Genomic DNA, 22,670 nt, shown 5'->3' with positions numbered 1-22,670 from the left:
TTTTAAAAAATGCTGCCCACATGCATAAACCAACACTAGCCAACGTTTCTTCTACTTTTTAAAATCTAGTTTTGCTTTAATAATGGCAGAATTCCACTAATTAAACAACTGTTCTGGCACAGTTAAATTAGCGTAACAGAAGCTTAGAAAGTAAACTTAACAACATCTTGGAAATAGCTAATTCACCTGCCAGACTTTAGCCAACTTCTTCTCTCAAACTGCTTCTAGAATATAAGCTATAGTTCCAGAAATTTATAAATAGCTCCTTACATACAGCCCAATCACTTAATTTAAATGGCAGTTCCAAAACTGAACACCTGAGGTTACCTTACTGATAAAATAAGGACGGTCAAAAGGATAGCTGACAGTTACATTTTAAAATAGATCTTAAATCTGAGGGTATATATCAAATGCACTTTGAGGGTAACATATATAGTTTTGAAAGACTAAGGGTACAGTGATAAAAGCCAAGGAAACCCTTGAAAAATTTTTCTTGGTTAATTTTTATTTAACTAGATGCAAATTTAATCAATTATAATAAATCAAACTCCCATGGGGCCAGACACTATTGATTGTTGTGGGAGCAAATAATAATGAGAAGGTAGCTCAGTGAAAACACAGTCATGGCTGGGTCAACTACAGCATTAATGTTCTTGAGCTCTGGGAGTCAGAGGCATCTAGAACCCTAGGGAAATGTGGGAAATTTATGCCGGCCAGCCAACAGTCCTTCTTGGCCAATACCAAGGACCATTTTGAATTCCTTTGTATGCACTGTTCAGATCATTCGTCTTTGAAAAGGAGTATACAATATTCAAAAATCTATGGAATAATAAGTACAATACAGTGTAATGTTTAAGACAGCATAGAGTCTGGTGTCAAAGAGAAATGGATTCAAGTTCTGACTCTATACGTGTGAGCTTGGGAAAGTTACTTAGCCTTTCTAAATCGCTTTTAATCTGTAAACCTGGGGCAATGTATTTAGCTACAGACTCCTGAGTACGGCATGAATGCTCTAAAATGGCATAAAATGAGTAGTTTAGAAATGGTAGTTAATGCTATAAGGATGAACATGTGCTCTGAATAGTCCTTCAGCTCTTTATGTGAATCAATATGTGTAGAAAATACAGAAAATTATACAACATGACTGAGGATGAAGATGTTACTACTATTACTCTTTCTGGTATTTTCTGATACTTTAAAAGAGCAAATATTTTTTCTAAGATGGTAACACAGAATCTGGGATATTTATAAGTAACCTCAAAAATAGACACAAAATGATCATTTGGAATCTTTTTTTGTTTTTGAAGAGAGGGGTTTTTTCCCCCCCACTTTGGGGGTACTTTTCTTTACATAATGTATGTGCATGAAATATACTACAGGACACAGAATACTGTGTCTTCTTTCCAGAGTTATCAATTTCTACCTTAAATTATAGAATTTTATTGCATTTCTTCTTTGATTTAGGCCAATGCTCATGAAAGGAGACTTACTTTCTCTACTGCAGTGTTTTGCGTAGAATTAGTCAGCAGTATCCACATGTGGAACAATGAATGCATGATTATGACAGTCACAATTTCACCTTTATTGCATTCCTGGAGCCCAGACAGTCTAAGTCAGTGATGACAAAACCCTCTGAGAATACAATTTTAACATTTAACTTAAATTTTCAATAAGCTAGGGGCGCCTGGGTGGCGTAGTCGGTTAAGCGTCCGACTTCAGCCAGGTCACGATCTCGCGGTCCGTGAGTTCGAGCCCCGCGTCAGGCTCTGGGCTGATGGCTCGGAGCCTGGAGCCTGTTTCCGATTCTGTGTCTCCCTCTCTCTCTGCCCCTCCCCCGTTCATGCTCTGTCTCTCTCTGTCCCAAAAATAAATAAAAAACGTTGAAAAAAAAATTAAATTTTCAATAAGCTAAACTACAAAAACAAACAAACAAACAAACAAACAAACATCTATAGCCTTCATGGCCAGGAACCACCCTAAATAATCAGAACACCAGGGTATAACTGGCTGGCTGCTGTTATAGCTATCTGGAAATTATCAGTCTATTTGTATATATTTAATGGAAAAGAGACTTTCTGGATGCTACAGACTGATTGCATTAATGGTCCCCATTACTGGCCTCTCATACCCATGCATTTTACTGTTTAAATTTGGGTTCCCCTCCCAATCTGACGTTGAGCTTAGTCCAGTGACTACCTTTGTTTTGCCCAAACAGATGGATGCAAACTTGATAAAAGAAAAGGCATGAAAAGCATTTGGTCATTTATGCTTCCAATCTTGTTTTTCTAAGATCATGGTGAGAATTTACTCAGTCTAGCCTTTCAAAGGAATATAACAGATGAGCATGTAGAAGGGAGACCAGATGTCCCAGCTGAGGCAATTCTACACCAGTACATAGCTAGCCATGTGACAGAACCCATCCAAGATCAGCAAAACTGCCTCCCCACCTGCAACTAACCATAGACAGAGTGAGCCCAGCTGAGCCCAGAACCATCCAGCTGATCTAAAGACATGTAAATAATTAAAGGCTTACTGTTTTAAACTACTGTGTTTTGGGGTAGATGGTTACATCTTATTATTTTGGGGATATATAACTAATATACTTGCAACTAGGTAAAAAACTCTAAGTTTTCCAATTTTAACTTCCAAGTATACAACCCAGAACTATTTTAAGAGGTCTATGGAGAATCAGAATTTTATACTCAAATTTTCCACAGTGGTATGTTTGAGGGAGGCAGGGTATATCTGGTGTTCAAAAAATCATCTATTTGGAAATGGTATTATGAAAGATGCTAAAAATTCTATTTATGTTAATAACTATTTTGGGGATATGTTTTATCATGTATAGAATGTTATTATAATTCACATATATGTTAATGTATACATACATATGTATCAGAGGCACATATTTTATTGATTGGTATGTACCCTCAAAAAAGTTCAGAGACCACTGATCTTGCTTCTGTTTACATATGGTAATTTTCTTATTTAGGAAGAGTTTCTCATAGTGTGGGCTTTCAGGATGGGTCATCTATTCAGAAATAAAAACCAATTCATTGGCTAAGTATCCTGCTTCTCTTCTGAATCTGATAAGATTTTAAGTATTTTTTAAAATTACTAGTATCCCATTAAAGTAAACGGAAAAATTAATGTAGTGACTCTATAGTGATTTCTTTTTTTTAATGCATGCTTAGTTTATAGAACAGCTGTATTGGGAAAATAGAGCACAATCTCTTTGACTTGAGAACACTTTTCAAATATTAATACCTTCACTGGCCACACCAGTTATGGTGTGGTATCTTACTAAAATACTTTAAGCTATATACATATACCATTTTTACTACCAAATACCAGTAAACATAATTATTTTAATGAGCATAAAGATTTAGGAGTAAGTGATTTTATAAGAGTTTCCACATATTAATGGTTTATAGTGATTTTAAATTGCAGCTAATTTACTTGTTTACATAAACTCCAAAATAACTTCTTTATTGGAACTAAACTTAAAGTAAAATGATCTATTAGTAAACCAGTGAGGAATGCTACATTTCTCAGATATAAGGAACCTTACAAGAAAGATATATTCTTCATGCCCTTAGAGAGTACAGATAAATGTTAAAACATAAATTTTACAAATTAACAAATAAAGATATATGACCTCTATTTCAGAATCAATTTTACAATGTGTTATATCTTCAAAAGGAAAGCAATTTAAAACTGTCAAATTTGCTTCAGTATGAATTCTTATATATAAAATTCCTCTCATAATGCTACCATATATATTTTTCCTTTCTCCTTAGATCATTCTGCTAAATTCATATACATTCATATTTAAAGGTATTTTTTAAACACAAGTGATTTCCCTCCCTTCACGGAAAAATGCTTTCCTTCTTTTCCACCCCAGAGAGTTAAATATCATAGGCTGCTGATGTTCTGAGAGCTCACTTTTAACCCTTTAACCTTGGAGGGGCATCTGGGTGGCTCAGTCGGTTAAGGTACAGCTTCAGCTCAGGTCATGATCTCAAGGTTCGTGGGTTCAAGCCCTGTGTTGGGCTCTGTGCTGACAGCTCAGAACCTGGAGCCTGCTTCAGATTCTGTCTCCCTCTCTCTCTGCCCCTCCCCCACTTGCGCTCTGTGTCTCTCAAAAATAAATATTAAAAAAAAAAAAGAAGAAGAAGATTGGAACACTATGTACATGCTTATCCAGATGAGTTGTATTCTTTCTGGGAAAAAAAAAGAGCTTAGTGTAAGGTCTGATTTGCATTCTGATTTCCACAGTGTTTTGAGTTATGTCTAATTCCATAAAATGAAATTAATCTTTCAGTTCAGACTATTGCAGTGGGACTAACAAATAAAAAGTCTAGATTATTTATAAAATCCATCGAATTACTTCCCAAATAAGAAACAAAGAACAAGAGGGTGGCTAAGAAGTCGTCCTCCAACAATGCAGCAATCCAGACAGACAGCAGAGCTGCACCACAGGCTGTCCCGCTGCAGCCCCACAAAGGGAGTGGGACATGATATAGAAGAGCAAGTCTCCTCACAGGGCCCATGGATTCCAGCTCCCCATGCCTCTCGCCATATAATGAGCTCATCAGTCATCTATTTAGCTTTCGAGCCAACAGGCTATTGACTGGATCCAGACTCCAGGGACTGAGATGTTCTTGGATCTCTTCAGACAGACTCACCATGTGACATCGATCAAGCCAATCAATACACCACTTGGCTCTTCGAAGTTCTCTATGTGCAAATAGAGGATAAGCAACAGCCTGCAATGCACCTGCCCCACAGTATGTTAGATGACTGAATGGGCACATCCTTTACAGTCAACGTGAGTTCTGATGAAGGGAGATACTTGGTCAGGATAAGATACATTTTCTCATCCAGAGCATTCAGAATGACTGAAGTCATAGTTCACCATTCCTCACAAAGCTTCTGTGCTTCCCTTTCCCAAAATGTCAGCTGCAACCATGTGATAGATAAATGCAACCAATGTCAACGGAGGCAGCAGTGTCTTTGGTGACAAATATAGGAGTGGAATATTTTACTTACTACATTTTCCTGATAATGGTGCTGTATTTTTAATGGTTGTGAGTTTTGGGTATCAGCATTTTTCCAAAATTAAAAAGGATTTATGTTCTGAGGACTAATATATTACATGTTCATTATAAAGTGTTTTTTTTATTATACAAAAGAGTATGAAGTAAAACAATGACTATGAATCCCATTACCCACAGATAACCACTGTCAACATCTGGGTGACTCATGTAGATATCTTTGTGGATATACACACACAATTCATATACATATATTTACGTATCTGTATATACATTTAAAATCACATCTACCTATCAGCCTACATAAGTACATGCTATTTTACATCCTATTTTTTTTTCTAGTTGTTGTAGACATTTATTCCTCTCGCAAAAATAAGTAGGTTAACAGGACGGTTTTCTATGGCTACTGCATTCTGCTCCAAAGCAAGGATAAACACTATTTTACTAATCTCCACTACTCTAATATCTTTCTTAAATCATTCCAAAAAACAAAGCACCATCAACAGAAAGAAACTTTGGCACCATTTCAAAGGACCAGACATTTTGTTGTGAACAAAGGGCCAGGAAATGACAGACACTATAAGATAGAGAAGAACATTAAATATATTAAAAATGGTGAGAGTAGATAAGCATATTAGTATACTTTCAAATGAATCATGTATATCTTATTTTTATACAAATGTTGTACATACTGAGTTCATTTACAATATAAAATTAAATTAAAGGTTACAAAATCCCAAATTTGTAGATTTAAGAACAGAAATTTTGATAAATGAGCTTATTGGCCTTAAGACACATATGAAATTTACTTAGACTATTAGGTGTTTTCTGATCATGCTTGAAATGAATGAATTTCCTCAGGCCCAGTGTCTAAGGTGGGAAATAATTAGTTCCTGAGAACAGGACTATACATAATATACTGTAATCAATCTTACTCAGATCTGAGCGATACATCTACAATTCTAAGAAGTGTGATATTTAAAAACTTACATCATCCACTCCTAAAGATATCACTTGTATCTTCTTGTGTAATAAAAATATTTATTTCAAATTGATAAAAAAAACATAGTTAAAAAATATATAGACACACACATACACACATATATACAAAAGAAGTGTGCATTCTCTCTGGCCCAATTATTTGGATTATTTGCACAATCCTGTCATATTTGCATAACAGCAGAGTTCCAAATGCTAACATCAATGGAATACTTAATACATGACAGCCACCATGTTAGGTACACAGTGTAAATTATTATAATCCTCCAATGTTCTTATGATGTAGAGACTACTATTGCCATTTTTCAGATGCAGTCTCACACCTGAGATAAGGCAGAAGTGAAACTCGACAGTTCAAAATACACATATTAAGTATAAAACATGAAAAATGATTTATTTGGCACACAGAAAATCTATGTGATATCTAATAGTCCTGTAAGTCTTTTTATAACACTCTCCCTCCATATGCATCAATCTGGTTTCTTTGCAATGTTAATGAACATTTTTTAAGAGAAAACTTGTTAAATCTTGAGTAAGGCCCCTACCAAGTCTCACCAGCATCAAATGGCTAAGTCACTCAGTAGAATAAAATCTTCAAAAGCTGCTACTTTTGGTTTAAATCTGGAGATAAGAAGTAGCTAAATAAGTAGCACTTTGTCCCAAGGTGTAAACATTAAAAAATAGCAGACCAGAAGGAGGAGACTGCAAAGGAGCGCTAGTCAAATTTATGCATTCCCACCATCCTTTGTGCAATCTTCAATGCACTGGGTCCTATGCTTGCCATGCACTATGGTAATCACCTTGTTTGCATTAACTCATTGAAAATTTATAACCTTAAAAGCAGGTACTCTGATTATCCTTCTTAAATAGATACTAGGACCCTACTTCCATATGTATTCCAAAAGTGCCTATAAAGTCTAAAATGAAAAAAACCACCATTTTTAACCAAACAACCTTTTCTTCCTTCAAAGAAAGGGCAATGGGGAGCCACAGTAATTGGCCTCTTGGTCAAGAATTTAGCATCCAATTAATTTTCAATTGTAGCTTTAAATCACAACAAATAAATCTTAGTGACACTTGATTTTGTGTGTTAACAAAAACACCTTCAGGATCTGCTCCAGCTTTATCCATTACCAGTCCTCTTGGTGTTCATACTGACTTAGCAGCAATCTGATGTCACCATTCTCACTTATACCCAGGCCCATTTATATTGTAATAACCATCTCTCCCGCTTTTTCATCTTTATGTTTTTCCTTTTTTAAATGTATTATGACTCAGATAAAAGGTGATCTCCTCTAACAAGGCATTCTCTAACCCTGAAGTTGCCTCCCTCCTATACCTAGAGCAATCATAACACTTAGAGGTTATATTGTAATTATCTGGCTATTGTCTATAAGCTTTTTAAGAGAGGGGCCCACATTCTGTTCACCTGGAAAAATATTTAGGAGTTTCTCATAATCTGTTGAGTGAATGAAAACTCAAGCAAGACTGTTCTAAAAAAGGAAAACTTCGGAGCTATGGAACAGCTATTTGAAGGTAACACGTTGAGCCAGGTGCCACACTACACTCCCAATGTATAAACATGTCCTCCAGGGACATACAATCTACTTAGGGGGAAAGGCAAACAAACTTATATCAGATAATAAGTAAAATTACCTAAATCCAAAATGATATTGGAATTCTAACAAGGGAGAAGAAATTTCTGACTATGGAAGTGGTAAAGTGAGAATAGAACGAATTACCAGAATATATCAAGAGAATGTATTTTGTAAGAAACTTAATTACACAATATTTTTTTGTTCACCTGGACTGTTCCAGGAAGAAAGCAATATGATAAATATCTATCCCTTCTTCTATATACACATATACATATTTTCTCTCTCTCTTCCCCCCGCATGCTTGCACGTAAGCACGCATATGGGTGATCACACACACACTCACACATTTCTTAAAATAATTAAAAGATATAGGATCTTATGTATCCTACTCTCTAAATTAAAAAAAAAAAATCTTGGTTACTAGAACTGAAATTTGAATGCTGTCTTGCAGTCAACATCAGCTATTAAGTCAAACTGCGGATAACTTAATGATATCTCCCCTTTTGGCAAAGTATGTTAATACCAATAAAGGATGGTGAAGTCTTATTACAAGGAATGAGACAGATAGCAATAGGTTTTAGGCCTACTGAAAAAACATAAAAATGCACTGAATAGATACAAAGAAGAGAGGTTTTTAAAATGGTGACAAATTATGATACTGTTAAGGCATTTTAACAGTGTGCCACTGTAGAGTCCAATAAAGGAAATCAGGTCTGAGAAGACATGTCACCTGTCACTTCAGATATTTGTTTACATTTCTGGGAGTTTCTACTCTGTTATAAAGGATGACTCAGATGAAATCCAGGCCATCATTCCTCATGGTAATTGGTTTGCTAATTCTGCAGCACAGCTTTTGGCTTCTGCTCAGCAGTTGGCCTAAGGTTATAAACTGTACTATTTATTAAGCCTTATTAAGACTGCTGTCAGCTGTAATCATATTGCTCCTCTACACAAAACCTTCAGTGGCTCCCTGCTGTTTTCCTAATTAAGTCCATACTCCTTATCTTGGCATTTAAAAGTCCTTTACAATATGTTTCTAAACTTCCTCTCTGTTCTGTATTCTCACCACTCCTCCAAAGGCTGTTGTGATCTGATCAAACTGAGCTACTTCGTGTTTCTCGAACACCCTTTCTGATATCCACCCTTACTCATGTGGTTCTGAGCAGAATGTTCTTTCTGCTTCCCATTTTTAACACCCCATTCCCACCCATCCATTGGTTTGCCACATCAGGAGCTTCCCAGGTAAAATGTGAAATCGGCCTCCGCATACAGAGGTCAGGGAGAGCCTGAAGAAAGGCAGGTCACTCCAGACTGGTAGGTGGTATGGTAGATGTAACAAACAAGGTAACTTACATTTCAGGCTTGTCTTGAGCAGCTGCAAGATGAGTAGATCTCTGCACCTGCTCACCAGAATCTTTAAAAAAAGGTTTATAAGAGGCATTAACTGGGTTCAGTCACATATACGGTACAGATGGTCTCAGCAACACATTACTATCTCAAAGCTGTACCCTTGGGGAAGCTTCTAGCATGGGGAAGGTAAGTGGAATGCACATTCCAAGAACAGGTGAGGGGCTGAGGAGCTTCCAACTGCCCAGGGCCCAGCTCGGGGGTCAACAGGTGGCCATGTTCTCATGATGACCTCCTACATTACCATCTCTCTATGTGACTAGAATTACCAAGCTTTCTTGATGTATCTCAGAAATACCCTATTAAAGAATTTAAAGTGGTATGAGGGAGAAAAATATCAAGTTTGAGTGACATAGATTTAATTCTGAATTCTAATATTTTTCTCTTTGCTGATGACCTTGAGTATGTTAAATGAGATCACAATGTAATGATCGTGTCATAGTGTCTGGCAGATGATAGAAAATCAATATACACTGGCTTCCCTTTCCCTAACTTCTCCAGTTCAACATGGTCTCTTCTCTCTTTGAATTACATACAACATAAAACATTCCAACTGTGTCACCTGGGAGTCACACATGATCTCTTAGGACTTGTCACTTAGGAAACATTTGTCCTTTCATCAGGGATAAATCACTGACAGCACATTTACAAACCAAATACAGAAAAATCAATGCCAAAAAGAAAAATCCCACATACCATAAATTAGTTCATCAAACTCTGAAATTTACCATGGCTTCTTAGCTCCTTGTTAGGACTAAAAATTATTATTGGTTAAGAAGGAAAAAAAGGACACTGCAGTACAAATGACAAAATTATTGTAAGATATTCAATTAAAAGTAGATCTAGCATTAGCTGTATTTTAAACCTATTTTGTTATTTACAATATACTAACTACTATATACACTGAGAACTGGGTCTGCTTTAAACACTAGAAAACATCCAATAAAGACTATTTTCCACATAGCATGGAGTTAAAATAAAATTTAATTATTGACCCTTAACCAACCTGTTAAAATGCATTTCAGTTTTACTAAAAATCTGTCTTGATTAGCACTTACTCAGTTTATAATTATGCTTAATGACCACTAACTATATCTAGGCTACCTTACAATTCTAAAGATATTAGAGTCTTAAGCTTGACAGACTGATGTCTTTCTAAAAATATTAGTGCATACATTAATAAATCACAGGAAGTATTGGAAGGGTTAGTTAATTTTGAGAGGAGTGCATGGAGACCACACTAGAATTCTTGGGGTCTGGTACCTGCATGTGCACTGAATACATGTTTTGGCCCAATATCTAATGACCATCTATTCAAAAGCAGTGTTAGATCAAAGTCAAAGACAAAACCGGATATTGTCATAGAATGAATATACTAAAAACAGGCTTTGTATATGATGAATATGGCAGATTAGTAACAACTCTAGAAAAATAATGCATATATTTTTAAAAGCTTTAAATGAAGGCAAAGCTGAGCTTTGTCTAAAACAAACTTTTCTTTGGTTATTTGCCAAAAAATGTTCTAAGTCAGTTATAGACAACCAAATGAATTCCCTGGCAAGCAATGAAAACGCATATAGTATTTACCAACAATAGCTTTTAGAATAGCAAGTTATCATCTATTACTAAATTTCTATAACATGAGTGTTCCCTTTATGGGAAATAAAAACAAATAAGAATACAGAAGAAATGTACACATTATTATCCTGCAATGAAATATGTATCTTTTTAAAAGGAAAATAATTTATCTGATTACATAAAGGATACATATTTATTATAAAACTTTTGGAAAATATAGAAAAACACCAAAAGAAAAGAAAAATCACCCCAAATACATACATGAATTGTATGTATTTGCTCAGCTAACCAATAAAAATAGAGGCTCACATTGCCTGACTTAATTCTTAACATAATTCTATTTCAGGTCACAGTTTTGGATCTAAAAGTTCTTGACTCCCTGTGTACTTCACCTTGAAAAATGATTATATTTGTTCAGGAATTTTCCAAGCCAAAATAAATTACATTATGGAAACGAATAAAAACATTTATGTGTGGGGGGGTGCCTGGGTGGCTCAGTCAGTTGGACACTGAGCTTTGGCTCAGGTCATGATCTCACAGTTCCTGAGTTCAAGCCCCACGTCGGGCTCTGTACTGACAGCTCAGAGCCGGGAACCTATTTCAGATTCTGGGTATCCCTCTCTCTCTCTCTCTCTCTCTCTGCCCCTCCCCAGCTTGCGCTCTGTCTCTCTCTCTCCTTCAAAAATAAATAAACATTAAAAAAAAATTTATGTAGGAATTGCTCACAGCCCAAAGGTCTGTTTGGTTCTTGATGCTAAAAGCTTCACACTGTTATGTATGGTGGTAATTTTAAAGAAGTCTGGTGATAGTTTCCAAGGTTTGACTTTAAAAGCTTTCATATATACGGCTCAGTCTGAGAGATGAGATGCAGCTCACCTTCTGTCTCAGGGCCACATTTTCCCCATCCTAGCATTTGAAGGACAGGTTGCCTATTGGGATTCTTAGGACTGATTTTTATGCCACCGGCTATGGCTGAGGAAATTTCCTGAGAGACACAAAAAGCCTGGGACAGTCTGATACAGTCAAGAGTGAACGCTGTCAGAAAAAAAATCTAGGCTCAAATGCTAGAATTACTAGTAGCTCACAAGAATTGTGAGAATTACTTAATAGCAATAATAATAAAAAAACACATAACACTTGAGTGTTTAATATTAATATATATTGAAAATACAATATGAATTTTGTATGCATTTTCACATTCAATCCTCAAAATAATCCTTGTCAAGCAGGCCCTGCTTTTCTCTCCATTTTATTCCCGAGAAACTGAGGGTAAGAAAAGTAAAACATCACAGAGCTGGTGAGTAGCAGATTCGTGACTAGGTCCTAAGCAGTTTAACTGAAAAATGTTTGATTCCTATGATGCTACAGTAATACATTATATGCTCAGTGCTTTTACAGTCCAGCACTTTTGCTGTCCTGTACGTGACCGGGCCACTTGGGTGTCACCATGCATAAGATGATGTATTTTAATCATAAAGGATCAAAGGTAGATGTGGCCTGAAGCCTTAAACTCTCCAGACGCTAAAAGGCCATAGTTCTAAGATTCAAAGAGTTGTACAGAAATCAAGGACCCCTGGATAAGCAAAGTCTTACTATTGCATTATGAATATTTACAAAAAGCATGCAAACAACATATATGTACTACTGAGCACAATTCTGCATTAGGGACAGGGGATAAAATGGAGAGTAAGGAACCCTCTCTTGCAGAAAGTTCATATGGGAAAGAAAGCATAATTTGTATGTCTCCCTTATGACACCAAGGGCTTCTTGAATGCATGAGATATGTCTTTCACACTTTTGTGCCTTCACAATATAGTACATAGCAGATACCCCCTTGATAAAAATCCACATGTTTAACCTGGCCTAAAGTAGTGTGCATGATCTTGCCTTGCCTCGTACCACTCCACTCTCTTCCCTCACTCTGTATCATCCTTGAAGACATTAGCACTTCCCCAACCTAGGAAGTTTGCCCACATGCAGGTTTCAGCTTAAGTACCATTTTCATAAAGAAATCTCTCTTCTGTACACTAGATCAAATTTCCCTATAAATCATTGCCATCTCATAAGATACTTTTCCTTCCTAACACTTAATTACAAATACAATTAAATACTTATTTTTGTAATTAATTGTACACGGGCAGAAACAGTACAGGTCTTATTTGGTGTTATAATCCCAGCATCTAACGTAGTATCTAATACATGGAGGTACTCAATAACAATTTGTTAAATGAACAAATGAGTGAAGAAGTAGATGAATAAGTATTTCCGAACAAATGAATAATTTTTAGAAGACACATATAATCATACAATCATTTCTGGAAGCTGCAGATGCAAGAGAAGCAGATAAATCCTGAGAAGCTTAGAACTAGTACAACAGAGAGTCATTAGAAATTATTGCTGTTTTCTCTGAGACATTCATTTTATTTATTTATTTTTCATTTTTTTAATGTTTATTTATTTTTGACACAGAGAGACACAGCATGAGCGGGAGAAGGGCAGAGAGAGAGAATTTGAAGCAGGCTCCAGGCTCTGAGCTGTCAACACAGAGCCCGATGTGGGGCTTGAACCCACGAACCGCAAGATCATGACCTGAGCAAAAGTTGGACGCTTAACGGACTCAGCCACCCAGGCACCCCTGAGACTTTCACTATAGAGTTGGTTATTATACACACTCCATCACTCTTCTTTTGCTTATACCAATCAGTCATCCATATAAAGATTTTTTTTGAGCTACACCCTGTTAGTTCACCCACATCTTAGGTTTTCAAGTTAGAGGCTTTGACTATCTTTTTGCTCTGCTTATAAACTGTCGTGACTTCACTTGGCTCAGCACTCATTTGCAGGAATTACCTTAAAATTAATTCATTGTTCAGGAGGCCAAGGACCCCTTTGAAGGCTCAGGCTCTTTTTGAAAGAAGACTCTGGATTGATTTTGTGCTAATGAATTGATTTATTGAATAAAGAGTCACATCTTTCTTCTAGGGATATCACTAAGAGCCAACATCTACCATACTCCACATACAAAAGAAACTTAATAATCATTGGATTTGATTAGAAAAGCAAGAAAGTAACAGGATCCTTCACTTCCAAGCTAAATCAATTCAGTTCTCTTCTTTGACAAGTTCTCTTCACTGACAAATGGAATATCAAAGCTGAACAGATGTTTCGAGTACCAAAACCATAATTCAGTCAAAAGTTACATTTTATTCTTTTCCCTCTAGAAATCAGTCCAAGTACAAATACAAACTCAAGACTTTTTCAGTCATCTAGACCTTAGATTATTACTGAAAAAATAGGAAATTATATACTCATCATCAGTTTTGGGATTGACATTTTATCAGTGGTTTTTAAAAAGTTCGTGTGTGTGTGTGTGTGTGTGTGTGTGTGTGTGTGTATCTCAGATAGGTATTTAAAAAAAAATCAATCCCAATAAATCAAAGAAGAAACTCTTCACTTTGCTACTAAGATGACACATTCCCCTATAACTCTCCAAGGCAAAACATTTGTAAGATGACCCTTTGAGAAAGGAGTGGTATTAAGAAGTATATTTTAAAAAATCTAATTCACTAAACTCATTTTAAAGAGTTTAGTTTTTTTATATAAGTTATTTTATATAAGAAAAGAAAGCCTATCTAATTGTTTTTCTATCATTAAGCCCAACTGTAACTAAATCCTTCATAGAGTGCAACTGTATCATCTTGCTATATAAAGCTAGTGAGTGAATCACAAATATTCTTAAATATTTTCAGGAAGTTGTGGATTAATTTTCATGAATGTAATTCCTCTGAGCTTTACTTAAACTTACTCTAAGTGTCACAAATTCTGGTTCATTACTTTTACAGTTCCATTGGCTTTGTGTACTGAGTACATTTAAAAGTCAAGTATTTCTTATAGAAGATGAAACAAAGAAATTGTTTTCTGAATTTTAATCATTCCTTCTCAGGCCAAACTGTATAATCATTTCCTAAGAATTAAACAGTTATGGACAAGAAAAAGTAGCTATACCAAATATAAATAAATAAATAAATAAATAAATAAATAAATAAATAAATAAATAAATGATTTTTGTTGTGTTCAACAGTAAAATCACCTTTCTTTTATTTTTTTTGACAAAAGCCCATCATGCTCCTAATTTCTCTGCTTTTGCGAAATTGATTCCCAGAAGTGATTCTGGAAAAGCTAATAATCATAGGGAAAAGTGATATATGAGCATTTCCCCCCCTCCATGTGTAGCCAGAATATAAGCATTATTGTATGCTTGAAGCAAACCAGGCACTGGAGAGAAAAGCTCAAGAGGTTCATAGTCTAGAGGAGGAAATAAAATATTACACGATAAATACCATTCCAGTGACAGAATCTTTTCCTGTATGATCTCTTGGTTAAATCCCTCGTGATAGGCCAACTGGCTCTTACTGCTCCCCCATCGGCCTGCACAAACACCTGACCACAGAAGAAATTAGCTTTCTTCCAGAAAGCTAATGGGATTATCCTATTTTAAGTGCCATCTGTTTTTCTCAAACAAGGCTTACTGATACCTGTGTGTTCCCTGCCCAGAGAACAGCAAAAATTGAAAAATATGTAAAATTAAGTTGCTGGATTAAAACTGTCATTAAAGAACGGAGAAGGATCTGTCCACTGAACTTGCCAACAGTGAGATAATAGTAATTGTCTCTGATCAGAGCCCTATATTCTACTCCAAGAGAGAAGATAAAGGAACAGAACTATGGCTTAATCTCTCTCCTTGAAGCAGTAAGAAAAACCCTGTGTATCCAAAACCTTCCAGAAGAGGGGGCCCAGAACAGGAGAAGGAGGAACAAGGGGGGGAGGAGGAGGGGGAGGAGGAGGAGGAGGAGGAGGAGGAGGAAGGGGAGGAGGAGGAGGTGGAGGAAGGGGAGGAGGAGGGGGGAGGAGGGGGGAGAGGAGGAGGAGGAGGAGGAGGAGGAGGAGGAGGAGGAGGAGGAGGAAGTGTCTTACCAACAAGGAACTGGTATTTATGTGAGTCATATTTGGATATGATTGAATATACTTTTAGATTTAAAAAATGGAAAGGGTAGTAAAAACAATGAATTATTACATATCTTGATGTCTTGAAATGCTCATCTTATTGCTTATTTCTTTTTAATTAATTAATAATTAGGGGCGCCTGGGTGGCTCAGTCGGTTGAGTGCCGACTTCGGCTCAGGTCATGATCTCGCGGTCCGTGAGTTCGAGCCCCGCGTCGGGCTCTGTGCTGAAAGCTCAGAGCCTGGAGCCCGTTTCGGATTCTGTGTCTCCCTCTCTCTGACCCTCCCCCGTTCATGCTCTGTCTCTCTCTGTCTCAAAAATAAATAAATGTAAAAAAAAAAAAATTAATTAATAATTAAAGTTTCTAGTTTTTATTTAAATTCCTGTTAACATATAGTATCATATTAGCTCCAGGAGTAGAATTTAGTGATTCATCACTTACATATAACCTTCAGTGCTCATCACAACAAGTGCCCTCCTTAATGCCCATCACCCATTTAACCCATCCCCCTAACCACCTCCTCTCCAGCCACCCTCAGTTTGTTCTCTATAGTTAAGAGTCTGCTTTATGGTTTGACTTTCCCTTTTTTCCTTCCATGTTCATCTATTTCATTTCTTAAATTCCAACCTCTTACACTGTTGGTAGTAGTGCAAACTGGTGCAGCCACTCTGGAAAACAGTATGAAGTTTCCTCAAAATAGAACTAAGCTAAAAATAGAACTGCTTTATGATCCAGCAATTGCACTACTATTTACACAAAAAATACAAATTACTGACTTGAAGGGATACATACACCCTGATGTTTATAGCAGCACTGTCAACAATAGCCAAATGATGGAAAGAGCCCAAGTATCCATTGATTGATGAATGGATACACATACGCATGCACACACACACACACACACACACACACACACAAAACTGAATATTATTCAGCCATATAAAGAATGAAAACTTGCCATTTGCAATGGCATGCATGGAGCTAGAGTATATTATGCTAAGAGAAATAAGTCAATCATAAAAAGACAAACACCATATGACCTATTGTTTATTTTAAAAGGATTAAAGGCACCTTGGTGGCTTGGTCAGTTAAACATCTGACTCTTGATTTCGGTTCAGGTCATGATCTCACAGTGTGTGAGATCAAGCCTCAAGTTGGGCTCTGAGCTGACAGCGTGGAGCCTGCTTGGGATTCTCTCTCTCTCTCCCTCTCTCTGTCCCTCCCCTGCGAGCGTGCTCTTTCAAAATACATAAATAAACTTAAAAAAATAAATAAAAGGACTAAAAGTAAGTCTATCCCAGAGAAAAGAACCATCTCCGGTGTTGTCAAACACCTAAGACAATGCTGTAATTCAAGGTTTCTCCAGAGCAACACTACTGACATCCTGGCCAGATAATTCCTTGCTGGGAGGGGCTGTCTTGTGCATTACAGGATGTTTAGTAACATCCCTGGTCTCTACGCACTAGATATTAGTAGCAACTTCAAGTCCTGTCAATCAAAAGTGTCTCCAGACATTTGCCACATGTCCCCTGAGAGGTAAAACCATCCCTTGGTTGAGAACCATGGCTACCACTGATGTGTAGTACCAGGTATAGTGGCAACATTGTTAATGGTACCTGGGACATTCGTGAAAGCATCCCAAACAACTGTGCTTGAGTTGAGCTGAGTCAAGGGTGAGCAAGAATTTGTTCAGAAGACCAAAATAACTCCCTTTCCCATGAGTAAATTTAACCAGAGATATCAAAATTGAGAACATTGAGGGTCCATACTAGCCATTTCTGAGGCAATCAATTCCCCAAATCACACAGGCACAGTTGCTCTGCCGTATTCTCCTTTCTTCACCATAATGTGTTCTGGACACTTTACAATGTTGAAAGATGGTATAACAACATAATAAACAGTGATGGTACCTAAATCGCTAAGTAGCTATGTAATCTTGGGGAGTCGTCTAACTTTTGGAAGTTTCAGTATCAATGCCTATAAAATGAAGGTGTTCAATTAGCTGATGACCTCCAATGCCCCTTCAAATGAAGAAATACTTTGATAAATCTTTCTTGTTTCTTGTAGTAGGCTCTCTGCTCATTAAAATGGACACCTTTCATGTATATTGATTTTAAGTGGGAAGTAATCAAATAGCAGTTCTAATAAGTTAGGTACTGAAAACGGGTTAGTAATGCATGCTCAATTTTCATGCCCCTCGGCAAAAATTATTCATACCCAAAGAAGAAATAGCTCACCTTTTAGACAAATACCAGTATTACTGCATTGACAGTGAATTAAACTGCCCAAGATTGCATCCGTTTCAAAGAGGTACAACCTTGTCACGTCACAGATGTATACGTGTATCATATTAATATACTTGAACAATTCTGAAATGTTTCCACAAAGAGAGAAAGGGAAGAATTTAGTTCATTATATAAACCATTGTCTTCAGATACTTTTTTTTAACAATTTTTTGGAGCAATTTCTGATCCACAGCAAAACTGAGCAGAAAGTACAGTTTCCATATACCCTCTCAACCTCATAAACACATAGTTTCCTCCACTGTCAACATCCCCCCACCAGAGTGGTACATTTGATACAGTTGATAAACCTACACTGACACGTCATTATTACCCAAAGTCCATAGATTACATGAAGGTTTACTCGTGGTGGTGTACATTCTCTGTGTTTGGAAAAATGCATAATGACATCTACCCGTCATTAACAGTATCAGATAGAATCGTTTCACTGCCCTAAAAATCCTCTGTGCCTGCCTAGTCATCCTTCCCTCCCCCTTAACCTCTAGCAGCGAATGAATTTTTACTGTCCTCACAGTTCTGTCTTTTCCAGAATGCAGCCTTCAGCATGCAGCCTTTTCAAATTGGCTCCTTTCACTTAGTGATATGCATTAAAGTTTCCTCCACGACCTTCCATGGCTTGACAGCTTATTTCTTTTTAGTGCTGAATAATATTCCATTGCCTGGATGTACCACTGTTAACTTATCCACTCACCTACAAAAGGGCATTTTGGTTGCCCCCAAGTTTTGGCAATTATGAATAAAACTACTATAAACATCCATGTGCAGGATTTGAATAGATATCATCAGATACTTTTTAAAATGCAGTTTGATGTATATTAATAAGCAAAGCAGAAATGAATATCACAGCGTATCTTCTTGACTGAAAAGTCAGTCAAATTCTAGTAAGTAAACTTCTAATTTACATGTTTCTGAGTCAACTCAGCAGTTCTGTTAGAAAGCCAGAAGCAACAGGCATTCTTATACTAATAAGTAAAGACTGTTCTCCAGGTTCTCATAGAAGTACAAAAGCAAGCAGTAAGGCAAGCAGACCCCAAGAGAAGATGAGATCACTGTAAGAAAATCCCACGTATGTTCTGGCCATACAAACGATAGATGCTTACCAGTTCCTTAGGAGGAATGGGAGACTGATTTCAGAATATGTTACATTTTTTTTTTAGTTTGCTACATATGAACATACAGAGTAGAGTCTTTAATACAGTGGTTATTAATTTGTTGTTGTTATTGTTGTTCTGTTAAAGAACTCCTTTGATGTATCAATCGGGTGTTACTCTAAAACAAACCACCCTGAAATGTACTGGCTAAAAACAACCACTTACTTAACTCATGATTCTGTGGGTCAATAATTCTAGCCGGTCTCGTTTTGCCTCAGTGGCTTCCCCCCGTCATCTGCAACGTGGTTTTGCTTATCGTTTCTGTACTCTCTCACATCCCCGTGCCTGTGTCTGGGATGACCACAATGACGCAGGCCCAGACCCTATTCTCTCACCCTCCAGCAGGTTAGCATGGTGTCCGGAGAGAGGTCATGAGTGGAAGCATGTGAAGGTTCTTGCAGGTTAGCCTCTGAACTTGCACAGTCACTTCTGTTCACTGAAGCCAAGTCATAAGGTCTTCTCAGATTCAAGGGAAGGGGAAACGGACCTCACAGTTTTGTTTGTTTGTTTGTTAGAGAGAAAGCACATGTGCATGCAGGTGGGCCAGGGATAGGGGCAGAGGGGGAGCAAGAGAGGGGGAGGGAGAGAAAGAGAGAATCCCAAGCAATCTCCATGCTTAGTGCAGACCCCAACCCTGGGATCATGGCCTGAACTGAAATCAAGAGTCGGATGCTCAACTGAGTGAACCACCCAGGTGCCCCCAGATTTAACTGATGTGGAGAAGCTGAAAAGTCACCTCATGTAGGGCACGGATACAGGAAGAAATGAAGGATTTGGCCATGTTTGCTATCTGCCATATTGTGGTTGTTAGACTATCAGGACAACATTGTGGTTTAAACTTTGAGCTCTGGAAATCAACCACCCAAGCTCAAATCCTTGCTTCGCCATTCATTGGCCAAGTAGCACTGCCCTCTTGAAACCTAAATCACCTTATTTGTAAAACGGAGATAATAATACTAACTACCTTATAGTGTAATTATTAGTGGTAAGCACACTGCCTGGCACAAGAAAGCATTCAGTAAGTGTTTTCTCATTGTTTTTATTTTATTATCATTACCAACTCTTAAGAGAGAAGTTTAACTCACTCCAAGAAACAAAATTATTTGTCCAGTTTGGACAGAAAGAGATAAACTGCTTTCTCTTTCAAATAATTCATCTTTAAGTCATTTCTTTAAGTCATGTTTCTGAGTACATACAACGGGCAGAGGAGTTATTTCTGGTTAGCTTTTATTTATATGATAATGAATGGCTTTTTCCAGTTTTCATTGACAAGAACAGAATCATCAAAGTTCTCATTTGCTAGATAGTTTTAAGTAAAAATATATTTAAATGTTTGACTTTCCATCTGTCTTTAACTTTTCACTTCCTTAAATTTACTTTTGCCATAATACATGCTAACACATTGAAATTTTTGAGTAGTAGCTACTAAGCGATTAAATTAAGAAATAAAAAGGATCTTTTAATCCTCCAAAACATATACCCTACTTGTATCTATCTGTCAAAAATCCATTCAACAGGATCATGATAAGTTTGAGAATGCTTTATTTACATATCAAAATGAGATATTCTGTCTCTAAGAGTGATTCTGAGTGGAACCTTCTTATGGAGATATTTTATTATAGAATTTTCATTTCGTAATGCAACAAATTTAAATCTTATGCATTTTCCTATTCTAAAAAGGAAGATTCAGTATATCAGTCACTAAATTAATCTGCCAACTCTAGTTATAAAATCATAATACAAGACCAAGTTGTGTTAATTTTGAAAATAAGTTTAAAAATGTTATTGTGAGGGGCGCCTGGGTAGCTCAGTCGGTTAAGCATCCAACTTCAGCTCAGGTCATAATCTCACAGTTCTTCAGTTCGAGACCCACATCAGGCTCTGTGCTGACAGCTCAGAGCCTGGAGCCTGTTCCAGATTCTGTCTCCCTCTCTCTCTTCCCCTCCTCTGCTCACACTCTGTCTCACCCTCTCTCTCAAAAATAAACATTAACTTTGTTTTAAATGTTATTTGTGAATATTTTAATACTCTTATAAAAAGAGAAAACTGACTTAAAAGGAATATTTTTGTTACTGTTGGAGAAGTATTGGGATTCTTTCAGTCCAAAAATTTTTAATTCTATTTCATTCTCTTTTGAAGGTATTTTTTAGAAGGTATCCATAAAACCTGAATAAAACCCAGTTAGAATTAAACCTGATAGCTTTGTCATACATATGTAGAAAGTAGTTTTGGGGTGCCTAGGTGGCTCAGTCGGCTAAGCATCCAACTCTTGGTCTCAGTTCTGGTCATAATCTCAATTTGTCAGTTCAAGCCCCGCATCAGGCTCTACAATGGCAGCGCAGAGCCTGCTTGAGATTCTGTCTCTCCCCTGCCCCCGCTCACACTTTCTCTCAAAATAAATAAGTAAATAATTAAATAGCTTTAAAAAAAAAAAAAAGTAGTGTTATTCAACATGAACATGTTTTCCAGTCATTCAAAGGAAATCTCCTTTATTTACACCAGGAATATTTGTCATTTAATAAAAAGAACTTCTGAGTATGTACTATTCACACTTTGATGATGACATTAGGGAAAGTAGGCAATATTCCTGATTTAAGGATGTTGCGGTATGTTTAGGAAGATGGAACGTGCACACATTGATGATGGGGGTAAGTACAAATAACATAAATCTCAACGATCATTAAAATAGTGCAAACATGCAACTGCTAAGAGATGCAGAGTTAAAAAAATCAAAGTGGCCGGAAAGCTAATACTAATCAAGAATTGATTCAGAAAAAGAGTGAGTCTTGAAAGGGCAAAATACAGATTATTTGTGAGAAAAACTGAAGTGTACAGGGTATTGACAAAAATAAAACAGAATGAACACAACACATACCATTGCTTTATATAACTGCCTGGTAATGAATTTTCTTGATTAGCCAGAAACAAGGAGACTCGAAACAAGGGAAAAATACATTGAGATTGAGATTTTTCTCCAGAACCCTATTTTATCACAGAGGGAACAAAGCACGGGAGTCCAGAGTTTGCAATCTGGAATCAGAACCAGACTGCCTGGGACCAAACCTGATTCTGCCACTCACTAGCTGTGTGACGTTGGGCAACATAATTTGATTTCTTTGTGCCTCCATTTCCTCATTTGTATGATAAGGATGATAATGGCAATTGCCTATATGCTGGACTGCGCTGTGTCAACCTGGCTGAGGCAGGAAGTGCATTTCCCAGAACCTCCATCCCTGTATTGTTCCGGATCACTCAGGTCAAATGAGAAACATGCCAGAGATGCACAGAGTGGAAGGAAAGCAGCAACGGCAACGTCTGAAAGTCACTGTGGTCAGACGTGATGATGGACAGACACAGAGATGCCTCAGTTCCAGCTTGTCCTGACTTTTCCCTACCCCCTGCCCAGCAATTCCTCCCTACTTGTAATGCCACTGACCAACGGCAGCCTCGGCCAGCAGGCACCTGACCGAACACCCACAGAGGTGGAAACTCCAAGAGGCCACAGCTTGGCACAGACCTCCCCATGAGCTCCCCTACATGTTGTCACTTCAGTTGCTACACATACTTGGCTT

The 22,670-nt window shown here is 37.2% G+C and overlaps 1 protein-coding gene across 3 annotated transcripts in view; it reads right to left on the bottom strand.

The window, feature by feature from the left end:
- The window catches only part of OXR1 (oxidation resistance 1), a 363,189-nt gene that overhangs the window by 306,264 nt on the left and 34,255 nt on the right, over nucleotides 1–22,670 (bottom strand). The window contains exon 1 of one of the 3 annotated variants that reach the window (XM_042973626.1): nucleotides 9,008–9,024. The exons of the other annotated variants lie outside the window; for them this stretch is intronic. Within the exon in view, the coding sequence (XP_042829560.1) occupies nucleotides 9,008–9,009 (2 nt within the window). The 5' untranslated portion in view covers nucleotides 9,010–9,024. Of the gene's footprint in view, nucleotides 1–9,007; nucleotides 9,025–22,670 lie in introns of those variants that run through there. 3 annotated transcript variants of the gene reach the window in all.

The sequence above is a fragment of the Panthera tigris genome, chromosome F2 (assembly GCF_018350195.1).
Source record: "Panthera tigris isolate Pti1 chromosome F2, P.tigris_Pti1_mat1.1, whole genome shotgun sequence".
Taxonomy (NCBI): domain Eukaryota; kingdom Metazoa; phylum Chordata; class Mammalia; order Carnivora; family Felidae; genus Panthera; species Panthera tigris.
This window is presented reverse-complemented; position numbering and strand designations above follow the sequence as displayed.